General features: G+C 36.3%; 1 protein-coding gene across 1 annotated transcript; it reads right to left on the reverse strand.

Moving 5' to 3' along the window:
* Window positions 1–6537: 6537 nt before the first annotated feature.
* foxb1b (forkhead box B1b) lies at window positions 6538–8379 on the reverse strand. The gene has a single exon (XM_067451041.1). The coding sequence runs from the start codon at window positions 8054–8056 to the stop codon at window positions 7166–7168; it is 891 nt and encodes a 296-aa protein (XP_067307142.1). The 5' UTR covers window positions 8057–8379; the 3' UTR covers window positions 6538–7165.
* Between the last annotated feature and the right edge of the window lie 3883 nt (window positions 8380–12262).

Here is a 12262-nt window from a genome sequence, read left to right on the forward strand (position 1 = left end):
GACCCATGAATTATAACATTTCAGGATGATGACCACAGTACAGTGTACAGAAATATTCAACGTACTTCCCTCGAACCATCTATTATTACATTTTTACTAGACAAAAGGCCCTTTTTAGGAGCCCATATGGTATGATTTAAATATACAGTAACAGAAAATATATTTAGATCCCTATAAACCACTATCAAATATCAAAGTATCAAGTGGTGTTTATTTTAAAGAAATAGATAGCACAAGCACACTTTTAAAGCAAATTCATGTGTTTATTCTGTTGCTCCTCTCTTGATGTGAACTGACTTGCTAAAAATGACTTTTTAAAACAGTTGGTTAAAAGCAATCAAAATGGCTCTGAGAAAAGCCCTTTGACTTTTTGCATGTGATTCATATTTAAGTGTGATTTAAGCGGTAACTCCTTTAAGCAAATATTCTACACAAATAGGTTTTCTTCTTAAAATTGACAATCAATGGGGAAAACTTTTCCATCATATTTCACTTCATGACGTTCTATAGCAGGGCGATTGTTAAAAAATTATTAAAAACTTTTATACTGAGAATTGATGAATGACCAAACTTCCCACTGATGATCAGATATATAAACTTTAATAATGAGCCTAATTAAACCGTCAGAACTTTATTCAAACACTGTCATCAGAGTTAGACGGTTTATGAGTTCCTGAGAGCTTTGTTTGTTGTAATGGAACTTTACCAGGAGGCAATCTGTTGTCACGGCAATCAGCTGCCACTGCTTGAATAAATCATTCTATTCAGCTTCAGCGTGTTCTGTTTGATTTGCTTTGACCTAAATAGTACAGCTCACATCGAGGTACAGTCGCCCTTTGTGTGTGTGTCCATCTGTACCTCTCAGACCTTCTAGGAAAAATGAAGCCTGCTGTTTGCATTTAGTTAAATAATCACTTTTATAGACTCCAAATGTATATTCTGCAGTCAAGAGTTAAATAAAAAATTAATAAATAAATCTGCAGATTTAACACATTAGTCAACTTGTGTCACACTGTAATGAATTTCATATTACTTTTTGCATATGCTTTTGCTTATCATGCCTGCAAAATGTAATAATCACATTCCGGTTTTGAATTGTAAAATTAATAGTCATATTGACTAGTTCACAGTTACTGTTCTGTTCCTTCTTTGCTGTAGATGGGAGAAGTTGACTTGGAATGAAGACCAGGCCAGTTTCCTCCATCCATTGTGTGATTATCAGCTGTAGGGTAAAAGGGAACAATCAAATTGACCCTTATTTAGAAAGAGAGCTTTTATGGAGGCTTGAGTAATTTACTCTCACAGACTACTAACTGCTTCCACCATAATCATCCCACCTCTTTCTTGAGGCCACGCACCTGTGGAAGATAGTGCCCATCCAGGTGGATATAACGCGGTTCTGTGTTCATATACACCTTGTTTGATGCAAAGTCAGACTACAGCATCTACAGATGCATGCAGATTAGGTCAGTTACTCACTCTCATGGTGTTCCAAACCCATAAGACTTTCCTTCATGTTCCAAACAAATCCTTTTAATGAAATCTGAGAGGTTTTCATTCACCAAATTTAAACGCACTGTGTATGTCCACTGATCAATTTTTATAAAAGTGAAAGCGATCTTGTCTCTTTAGAATACTTTGATTAAACCACTCGATTCATATGGCAGCATCAGAATTTTGAGTGAATAGACTTGGAGGTACAGAATCTGTCATTTAAAAAAATCTTCATTTGTGTTCCCGAATTGATTTAAAGTCTAATAGGTTTGGACATGAGCGTGATAAATTGATGACATATTTTTGGGGTGAACTATCCCTTAAAGAAACATCACAACATTTAGAGTCGGCCTAATTTTAAACTAACATTCAGCACAGCTTTGTTTAAAAATGGAAGACAAAGTTCTGCTTGAAGGATTTGAAAGGCAAGTAGTGATTTGATGGCATTTCAAAGTACGCTACTCATTACTAATTATCTTCTCATTGACTTTGTAAATACACTGACAATAGAACAAAGTTAACGTGAACAAAGCACACAGGAGTTAATCCCAATTACAAAAGATCATTATTAGTTCCTGACATTGGGAAGGATTTAACACAGATCAAAGAAACTCAGGCCATTGTTAAGAGCCAGCAGAAAATGTACTCTTCCTTCCTCTTCATGCAACATGGGAGAAGATATTGTAGGAAATGTTTCAAAGGTATAAATAATTGGCTACCTCGGTTAGTACATTTCCTTTTGTAGTTTGTTACTTTCAAGCATTAAAATCCTTTGAGTCTAAATGTAGAGTTAGGTTAGATATGATTCCAGTGACCTACTGAACGAGGATCATTTGTGATATTTGGGTTGTCTCTTCTGGGATTCCTTAAAAATGTGACTCAAAGCTGGAAGCAGCACCTGACCCTCAGCGATACGTGACCCTAACCCTTTATCTGTCCATCTCGCTCGGTGCACAGAAACACGCTGCCCTCCGTCACCTCAGGTGCGACTGACCCTTTGAAGTGTCATAGAGGTGTTAGTTTATGAGAATCATGGAAGATTGCTACTCGGCCTAAATCAACTTGTCAGTCAGTGGCTGGAGGGGAAACAGCAGAACTTAGCCTGTCATTACACTGAGACCTGAAGACGCCCTGGAGCTTCAGTTAAGGTTGAGTGTTAATCATTGCATTGTTATTGTAAAAAATGGCTATTTATGTAAATTGGTTGTTAGGAAAAAGTAATGTTCTAAAGTGTAGTTATCATGTAAAATATTTAATGACCTCTTATCTATATCCCAGTAGCTGTTAATGTGCAATTATACCCTCCGTTACGCTCCTGATGTAATGATTTCAAGCTGTGTATTAGTTTGTAGAGTTTCATGCCTGTAATTTTGCTTTATACCAATTGGACCACCCGGGACTTGTAGCAATATTTCCTTAATTGAACTTGATTCAACTATAAAAAATGTCTTAAACAATTAATGCTGACGCCTCTGTATCTCAGTAAGGGATTTTGTTGCGTGTCTCTTTCAGCATAGTTCTCAGCATTACACAAGAGCAGCACCTTAAGGCCCTGTCATCTTTAGGGAACTGTCAGTCATCTGCTGTTATGAAGGTATGGGGGTCACTGGCGCCACCTTATCAGATCAGAACCTGACTTTGTAATATTGAGTGTTCAGACACTGAACTCCTTCAGGGCTTCTTCTTATTACAAGCCCTACAACAAAACACGGAAAGGATTGTTTTTTTGTTTTTGTTTTTTGGAACGAAGAAATATTACAATAAAAATGACTGTTTTCTCTTTTAATATATATTTTATAATGTAATTTATTCCTTTGCTGTCAAAGCTGAATTTTCCAAATAGAGAGAAGGAAAATGGTATTGTCTTCCTGAATAAAAGTATTAATTTCTTCTTCTTTTTTTAAATGATACAAAAAATACAACCGTTTAATGTTAAAAATGATCAAGTTTCAGGTTATTGTTCATTTACCCATAGTACCATAAATGATTGTTCTTCTGAATGAATCAGAAACTCTAACTATTGTACTTTTTTAGTGTTTTTGGCATTGAGCAGCAGCCACTTTTACATTGTGCGTTGTAAACTAAAAAATGTACACACACAAAAGCGTGCTGTTCTTCTCACTGGAGGTCTCTTAGTGAAACAAAGCAACTGCATTTGCCCACTCACAACACCAAACACACAGACACGCAGGGGATTGATCACTCAGACCAGCATCGCTGTGTCAACGGACCCAGTCGCCTGGCAACATGTTGAAAGGCCTGAAGTGCATTGATGGGACACAATAGTCCTGGCCACTGTTTGCTGGGTGATGTTTTATGGCTGACCAAACAGTTCTTACCACTCCCACTCTACTCCAAAAACTTGAGAATGTTTACTCACAGCACTTTCTTTTAAATCGTTTTGGGATAAGTCATCAGTTCAGGTGACAGAAATAAGCAAGGCAATCAATGTGATTGAATAAGTTATAGGTTTAAAAACAATTATAATAAAATTCTAAGGTATTTAAGAAACTTTACAAGACGTCTATACTATATTTTAAGATCATTTTGACAATATTTACTTTAAGTATTGGAAGCCCAGTGGTCAGTGGATGACATTTGTTGCTTGAGCTAATATTGGCAGTCCCACCCAGCGGTGTAATTTGTCTCACAGTCTCTGCTTAGAAGCATGAATTAAATGTTGACACAGTGATTTCATGCACACACAGGCATTTGGCTGGGTCGAACAGAGAGTCTCCCTTGCACCTGCTGCTGCTTTTGGCTACAGCCATGCTGATTATTACGGGTTAGCTCACATATCCTTGCACTGTGAATCCTGTACAAGAATCCTTGTCAGGAGACAAATCAGGCACCTTTCCTATTCAAACAATGATGCCTCGTGTTGTCTAAAGTGATGTCTTATCTCATTGTTTGGTTGCACAAATGATCAAACTTTCATTTCCAAACAGGCTCTCACTGAAGTGCTGTACTTTTTTATACTTATTAATTTTCATAATTCATTAATTTATTGATATTACCTCAATTATTTAATTATAACATTTCTGATCAAAAATGCATAAATGCTGAGCGCCAAATCATTTCACATTACCGGTATTTCAGAAGTGAAACCCCTTTGTTTAGATGTTTTGCAAAGAAAAATGATATTAAAATCAGTTATTTTAGAAGAGTGGTCCTTCATTTTTCTTAAAAGACCTCTGTGTTTGTGTGTGTGCATGCGTGTGTTTGATTTTCAGTCTCCAGGCTCCAGCTTGTTGATTTACGGCCATATAAATATCCTTGCCATCCCCTGCCTGAGCATGTTCAGGTATTTTGCTCATAAATATGCACGCCCCAAATTAATAATGTCACAGCGAGAAATAAATAAGGCTATTTAGCTTACTGCAGGCAAAATTTCTCACCAAATAAGTTCTATGAGTTGATTTCAAGCTTGATGACATTAGTCTTTCTACAGTGTGATTATAAATAACAGGTTCCTGTCCATTCCATCTCCTGTGTCCTGGGTTAAGGATGGCTCATTATTTAGGCCACTGGCATTAAGAAATGGATAAATTACACATGCTAATTGCCTTGAATGTTTCTCCATAATGCATTATTTTAATTAAATGCATGCAAGTGTATGAAATTCTACACACTGTATTGAACAAACAGCCTACACTAACCTTCATGAGAGCCACTATGTTAAGACTGTCTTGAGGTAAGAGGTAATCATTCTTATTTTTTTATTCAAATTAGACCAAACTAACATTTTATGTAACTGACTTTAAAAAGCAGGACCAGTCTTGAAAAAAACCAACTGATGATTAACTTTTAAGAGTAGTCTAGTAGTCTAAGCAGTTTATGCATCTGGCGGCATATTACTGAGTTTATGGCATACATTTTAACATTCTGTACACAAATATGAATATAATTACATACAGTATATGTTTTGACAGCTTAAGTCAATGATTTTTAAACTCAGAATGACAGCAGAAAAATATATATTATTCAGTTTTATTAAAATATTAAAATGTATATATATTTTTATTGATAATTTTTTTTAACATTTTTTAAAATAAAATTTAAAAAAGCATGCCGGTCTCATGACATGCTTTAGTTAATTGATAAATATAGGCTATATATATGTGGGCTCAAGTTATTTAGACACTTAGAAATATAAAAAATCTAATTCTAAAATTATCTAATTGCAAAAATAACCAAGTGGAAGCTGCAAATAAATAATGATTAATCATTTCCTCAGAATAAACTCTGAATTCTGGGCTTTTTTTGCAATAAGTTGTTGCCGTTCCCCTTAACTTCACCACATGCAGGCTTTTCATTTCTTCTATATTACAACTAAATAGACATGTGCATAGACATCCAATGCAGTTAAGCAAACAATAATTGTCTTTATTTTTGAAGAGTATAACTAATGGTGTAGAGAAATTGTGTGGCTTTTGTCCCCCCTGAAAAGTGTTTTAGTGCCATCTTTTTTAATGCAACTTTGGTTGTTATTTTGTTAGCCAAAATAATATATCATACATTTTATTAAATTAAATTATTAAAAAAAAAAACTAAATAAATTATTATTTGTTGTTGTTAACATCCTTTTAATACTTTTAAATAAATACTTTTGGGTCCCTAATGTGGATGTTTTTCATAAAGACAGTTGTCAGATGACATGTTTCATTTGTAAATGGAATTTAAAAGGTCCATGCAACTAGCCACTGATTGAGGAAATAAGCAAAATACAATTTCGACCAGTTGATTTCAGTTAAGTTACCCTGCCATATTTTCTTTAACGTATTCATTCCCCGCCGATCTGACTAAAGTTGTGTAATACAAAACATTAAAACAAGTCATCTTTAACCGACAACCGCCAAGACAAGTGGACCATGAGCTCAGAATTCTGTTCCTTTTAATTTCACAAAAGTGTTCGATGATATGCTGTTGATTTAAATCTCTTACTCTGTAAAATGAAGAATAGAATATTGACCAACTCCATATAGACTACACAAATTAAAATGACAAGTCTCAGTTTTTTTTAATGAGGTTTGATGACAAAGTTTATAATTTATTTCAGGTATATACGTGAAAAGCAGCATGCCAGTACAGTATACAGAAAACTTATATACAACAGCTTTCAGAATATTTTCAACGAAGCTGATAAATTAGACTGAGCATTGTTCACGGAACAATGTTTGATATTTGTAACGTCACACCAAAAGTGCATTGTAGGAGTATTTCCATTTTATTTTTTTTACACTGCCACACGGAAAAGCTGCAGCATCTGTGCTTATACATGCAATCCTCAATCCCTTTTAATTGATGTCGATGAGCTTTAATGGGTAAACAGCCCAAAATGAAGCTGTAAATTACAAGTAAACTGATCTACATGAAAATGATCAAAAACTTTAATCATAAAGTAGCCTACTGTCCTAAACTCTTCTCGCTTTGTTCTAGCATTTTCGTAGTCCGTTGTGCAATTTTCAATAAGATTTTTGAACTTTAATTAGATATGAGGTAGCCTAATGACATTTCAGAAAAAAATTGAGCTATACTCAAACAGAATATTTAATTCCACTATATCGACTTAGCCATTTTCGCAGATAAGTCTATATGTTTTGTGAGTTTCTTTATCTTGCCTTTTTGTCGGGTGGATGTGTAAGAAAAGTTTCAAGTCCCACTTAAAGTTTTAAGTGACCTCTTGGCAGTGCACAGCAACCGAGTGGAGCAGCGAGGTCGGGCTCGGTGTGGCAGGGCTGCTCTGGCCGGGAGACGTCGGGCTCAGGGACTGTGGAGAGCCGGAGAGGAACGCTGGAAGGCGCGCATGCAGCGTCGGGATGGACGGGACCGGAGCTGGGGCGGGTTTGATTGGCACAGGGATCGCCGGTAAACATTGCGCGCCATGACTCAGGGATTTGAGTGGTACTCCATAGGCAGTGTACTCAGCGTCTATCACATTACTGCTATACATGTGGGGCCAGGCCGTGGACAACTGATTGTGTATTTGATAACCCGTAGACATGGAGTGCATGGTAGAGAAAGCAAGGTTTCCTGGCATTTTGTAATCTCTGGCGATTATATTTTCAATTGCAAAGGGGTGTTTGAAAGTGGAGGGTTGTGACACACTTAAGTTGTAGCTGGTCATCTGAGGTAGATGTGTCCCTAAAGCAGTCATTCGGAGTTTTGCTTGTTGCTGAAGGTAATGCGCCGCGTCTGAGGGTTTTTGCAGGTGCTCGGAGGTGATCATCACTTTGAATCTCTTGCGGCGCCTCAAGAAGCTCCCGTTTTCAAACATGTCACCGCAGCTGGGATGGAGAGCCCAGAAACTGCCTTTTCCCGGCTGGTCCGGTCTTCGCGGGATTTTGATGAAGCAGTCGTTGAAGGAAAGGTTGTGGCGCAGGGAGTTCTGCCAGCGCTGCGTGTTTTCTCGATAATAAGGAAACCTGTCCATGATGAACTTGTAAATTTCGCTGAGCGGGAGCATCTTCTCCGGGCAACTCTGAATGGCCATAGCAGTTAGCGAAATATACGAATACGGCGGCTTCTGATCGCTGTACGTGTTTCTTCCAGGACGAGGCATTCTCCCAACTGAATTAGTTCGCAGTGTCAATGATGAACAGCTTCAAAACACTCCGAGTTTGCTGAAAATCTCACACTGATCCGAAGTGAAAAGTCAGACATCTTAATAAAAACAGGTGCTTCAGTTGACACTCACTCAATTTCTATTCATTCTTGTAGCTTAAAAAAGTTTTGAATTATGCAGTTCGTTTCATTCGTTTGTTTTAAGAGTTTGTGGAATGCTGTCCATTGTAGCTATAAACTTCAGCATGAAATCGAAACCTCAACGTCTTCTCTCATGGCCTCACTCGGAGTTCTGTGTGTGTGCTCAAGTCTCTGAGCGGCTGTCCCCCTCTTTCTGTCTCTTCTCTCTGTGTTGTCACATGACAATCTTCCTCATAGGAGGGGCGCGCGCACTGTCTTCTAAACAGTTTTCATTTACACCTCTTTCACGGGACCCGCTGAACCAATAAAATTCATCTCCGCCTGAGAACAGCAAGAGCACGGCAAGAGGCGACTGGGTGTGAAATGACTGCACCTGGCTATTTTGCACGGGAACTTTGTAAACAATGCAGAGCAAAAGTAGGCACACTGGCAGTGATTTAGGGAAACTAATAAGTGAAGCCTTTTATGTCTTCTCGGTAGCTCTATATAGGCTAAGGCTTGTGACTTTGATGTAAGATAGGCTAGACTAAAATCCTTTCGAAATGATTCCGAAGCGGATCTTTTCCAGTTCTGTTATTATTTTACTTTAGGCCTATCCTACTTGTAAGCTAATTGGAACGTAGGCTAGATATTTTTATATATTTTTTCTATGGCACCTAATTGGTCTCTTAATTAACGTAATTATGTAGGCCTAGCTATTTATTTATACAAATTGATCATTTAAAAAAATGCATTTACTTGATAAAAATGTTTCCAATTTGTGTTTTGAAATTTTTATAGTCATGATTTAATTAATTTTCAATTCGATTTTCTTTATCTAAAACATGCATATTCGATAGACTATATACTTTGGCATCGTTTGGTTTTACTTAAACCAAAATTAAATTAAAATTAAGCTAATTTAGAGTGTAATTTTTGTAATCATATTAACCGCATGTCTTTGCGTCCCATAGCCTACTTAAGGCTACTTGTTCCTTTAAGTCATTCTTTTATGTTAAGCTACACAATCACTCAGGAGCACACGCAGGCAGATTCCCATTCACACTGCTGTTGCTGAAGAAGAAGAAGAAGAAGAAGAAGAAGAAGAAGAAGAAGAAGAAGAAGAAGAAGAAGAAGAAGAAGAAGAAGAAGACTATTCATAAGCGCAATTGCTGAAATATATAGCTATATATATTTCTATAAAGCCTATATAAATATATATATACCTTATATAAGAATTGCATGCGTTTATCATCAAAACGATTTTGAATTAAACCCATTACTGCCTCAACGATTGACAAGACATTTATTCTCAATGTGAAGGTTTGTAGTCGTTTTTTATCCTTTAGGACCTCCGCGTGAGACTGACTGCTAATCATTTCATAACTATTTTATTGTTTATTAGTTAGCCTAAATAGTTTTGTAATTAATACATTCATTTTTTTAATGACGTTTAACAGACGAACATTTATTTATTCTTAGCCTGTTAGTGTATTAACGACATGGGTTAAAAGAGACTTCAGAGTTCAAACAAAAGTCTAATTTAAATATGCATGTTATGCATGTAAAAAATAAGTGCTGCACTACAACAGAATGATTATGTAGCCTGTCTCAATCAGTAAGATGAAGACTGTCTTAATTGGTCTAAGGAGGGGTGACGTCAAGGGCATTTGATTGGAGGATGAACTTCCAAATCACAGACCAAACCAGAGTTTTTTATTATTATTTTTTACCTATAGGTTATTTATTTGGCCTAACAAGAAGAAGTAACAATGAACTTAAAATATGATCTCTCTAATTAATTTTTACAATTTTAGCATTAAAAAGAAAACATCATTAGTTAAAATTAGGTCAGTAGCTTTTTTTTCTATATGTCTATTATGAGATGTTATGTGAATATTTTATCTCTTATTATTATTTTGTATTTTATTGTTCTCACCATTCCATTTAGACAGGCATATAGCTCCGGATGGAGTGCTGTGTGTGTGTGTGTGTGTGTGTGTGTGTGTGTGTGTGTGTGTGTGTGTGTGTACTTTATATTACATTGTGGGGACCAAATATCCCCACAATGTAATATAAACCTGAGATCACCTACATTGTGGGGACCAGCCAGCAATCTCCACAATGTAAATGGATTTATAAACATACTAACATACTAAATTATTAGTTTTTTTGAAAATGTAAACATGCAGTATGTTTCCTGTGATGGGTAGGTTTAGGGGCAGGGGCAAAGTTTGTACACTGTAAAATCCATTAAGCTTCTAAAGTCCCCACAATTTACAAAAACTGTGTGTGTGTGTGTGTGTGTGTGTGTGTGTGTGTGTGTGTGTGTGTGTGTGTGTGTGTGTGTGTGTTTGTGTCTGTGTCTGTGTCTGTGTGTGTGTGTGTGTGTGTGTGTGTGTGTGTGTGTGTGTGTGTGTGTGTGTGTGTGTGTGTGTGTGTCAGTGAGTGTAGATGCTGCAGTTAACCCTTGACCACTATCACAGGGTAAGACTGGGAGCAGGTTGATGCTGTATTCTGTGATGAATGATATTTAGTCTAATGGAGAACATGTGACGCATCTGTGTCTGATAGATGATGGCCTGTAAATATAGCCCTCACGACCATGTTGTCTCATTCTCAGCCAGCCCAGAGCCTGGCTTTTTGCGTTCTGTTCTGTTTTTCTGTTTCTTTGCTGTATTTACTTATATTTTATTATATTTTTTTAGTTCAGTTAAAAGGTGTTTAAAATAATGAGAATGTGCAGAGTAAATGAACTTACAATACTAATACAACTTGCAATATTAATACTTTTATATACAGAACTTGATGGGGCAGCACTGACAGGTCACCTAAAGTTCATGCAGATAACCAAGGATTTGCTGCATGTGGCTGTCAGCATTACAACCAGGCCTCACCAAAAGCATAGGGCAACTATTTGTAATATAAGAATGAGCTCTGATAAAGCACTGACAGTTTATTCCTGTAATAATTAGCGGAGGTATGTAACTACATTTCTGAAAATTTGGAACCTGTAAAATTTGTTTATGTCCTTGAAAGTTCTTGAAGTCAATTTAAACTGAGATCTTAAAGGGTCCCCATTAATATTTATTGCTTTCATCTGTTTTGTTTCTATTTTGACAGAGTATTCATTTTTAAGATCATCAGAGTAGCTCACACCAAAAGTAAATGTAGACCCAAATCTGGGATTTTTTATTAAATAGTTAGATTTCAAATTTGCTTACAGTCTGTCAGTGAAATTGTAGATGTTTTGTCATTAAACTGAAAGCACTGAGTGGTCAGTTTCCTTCGAAAACAGCTCTGAGTTATTATAATTCGATTGTAAAGTGGATTATTGACTTCTCAGCCTCTTATTTTGTTCTCAAGAGTCACAACACATACTCCCTGTGATGTTTGTTTCTGCCCTTCTGTTTATTAATGCTTGAGCGTCTCTGCTTAGAGGTGTGTGCTTGTGTATGAATGTGTCTATGCGCATACATTATGCTCTCTGCAGGCTGTCTGATAGAAGTTTGGGTGAGTGGCTCTAGAGTGCAATGGTTGATGATGAGCATGTTTCATGCAAGGATGCAGCTCTTCTTCCTCTTAAGCTGGCTGTGCATCTCTGGTCCTGCTGCAGAAATATCTTTCAGATGGTAATGAGACCAGAGAAAGTGTTGTGCCACTGCGTGAACCCTCTCAAATGCAGGGGTAAGGTGTGACCATGCAAAGGTAGGCTATTTCATTACAAATAACCATGTCCTGACTTTTGCCATTATGATATTACATTATGTCATTTGATTACATTTTTTGTTACAGATATCCTTGATGTATTAAATACAGCTATTAAAATAAATAAATAAATAAAAAATAATAAAATAAAGATTTGGTGAAAAATGTAAACTTAGGAAAACAAATAAAAGCTGGTTGTCTTAGGAATTAATTTAAATAAGTTAAATGCTAAAATTACTAAAAGTGAAATTAAAAATAATTTAACGATAAATAAAAATATAAAAATGTATATTATACAAATAATAAAAGCACATGAAATTACTAAAACTTAAAGGGTTAGTTCAGCCAAAAATTCTGCTCAAATGAAGATATTTTT

Source organism: Pseudorasbora parva, chromosome 1 (genome assembly GCF_024679245.1).
Source record: "Pseudorasbora parva isolate DD20220531a chromosome 1, ASM2467924v1, whole genome shotgun sequence".
NCBI classification, from domain to species: domain Eukaryota; kingdom Metazoa; phylum Chordata; class Actinopteri; order Cypriniformes; family Gobionidae; genus Pseudorasbora; species Pseudorasbora parva.

Coding starts and splice junctions, on each gene's coding strand:
- foxb1b (XM_067451041.1), bottom strand. CDS start 8,056: ATGCCTCGTCCTGGAAGAAACACGTACAGCGATCAGAAGCCGCCGTAT.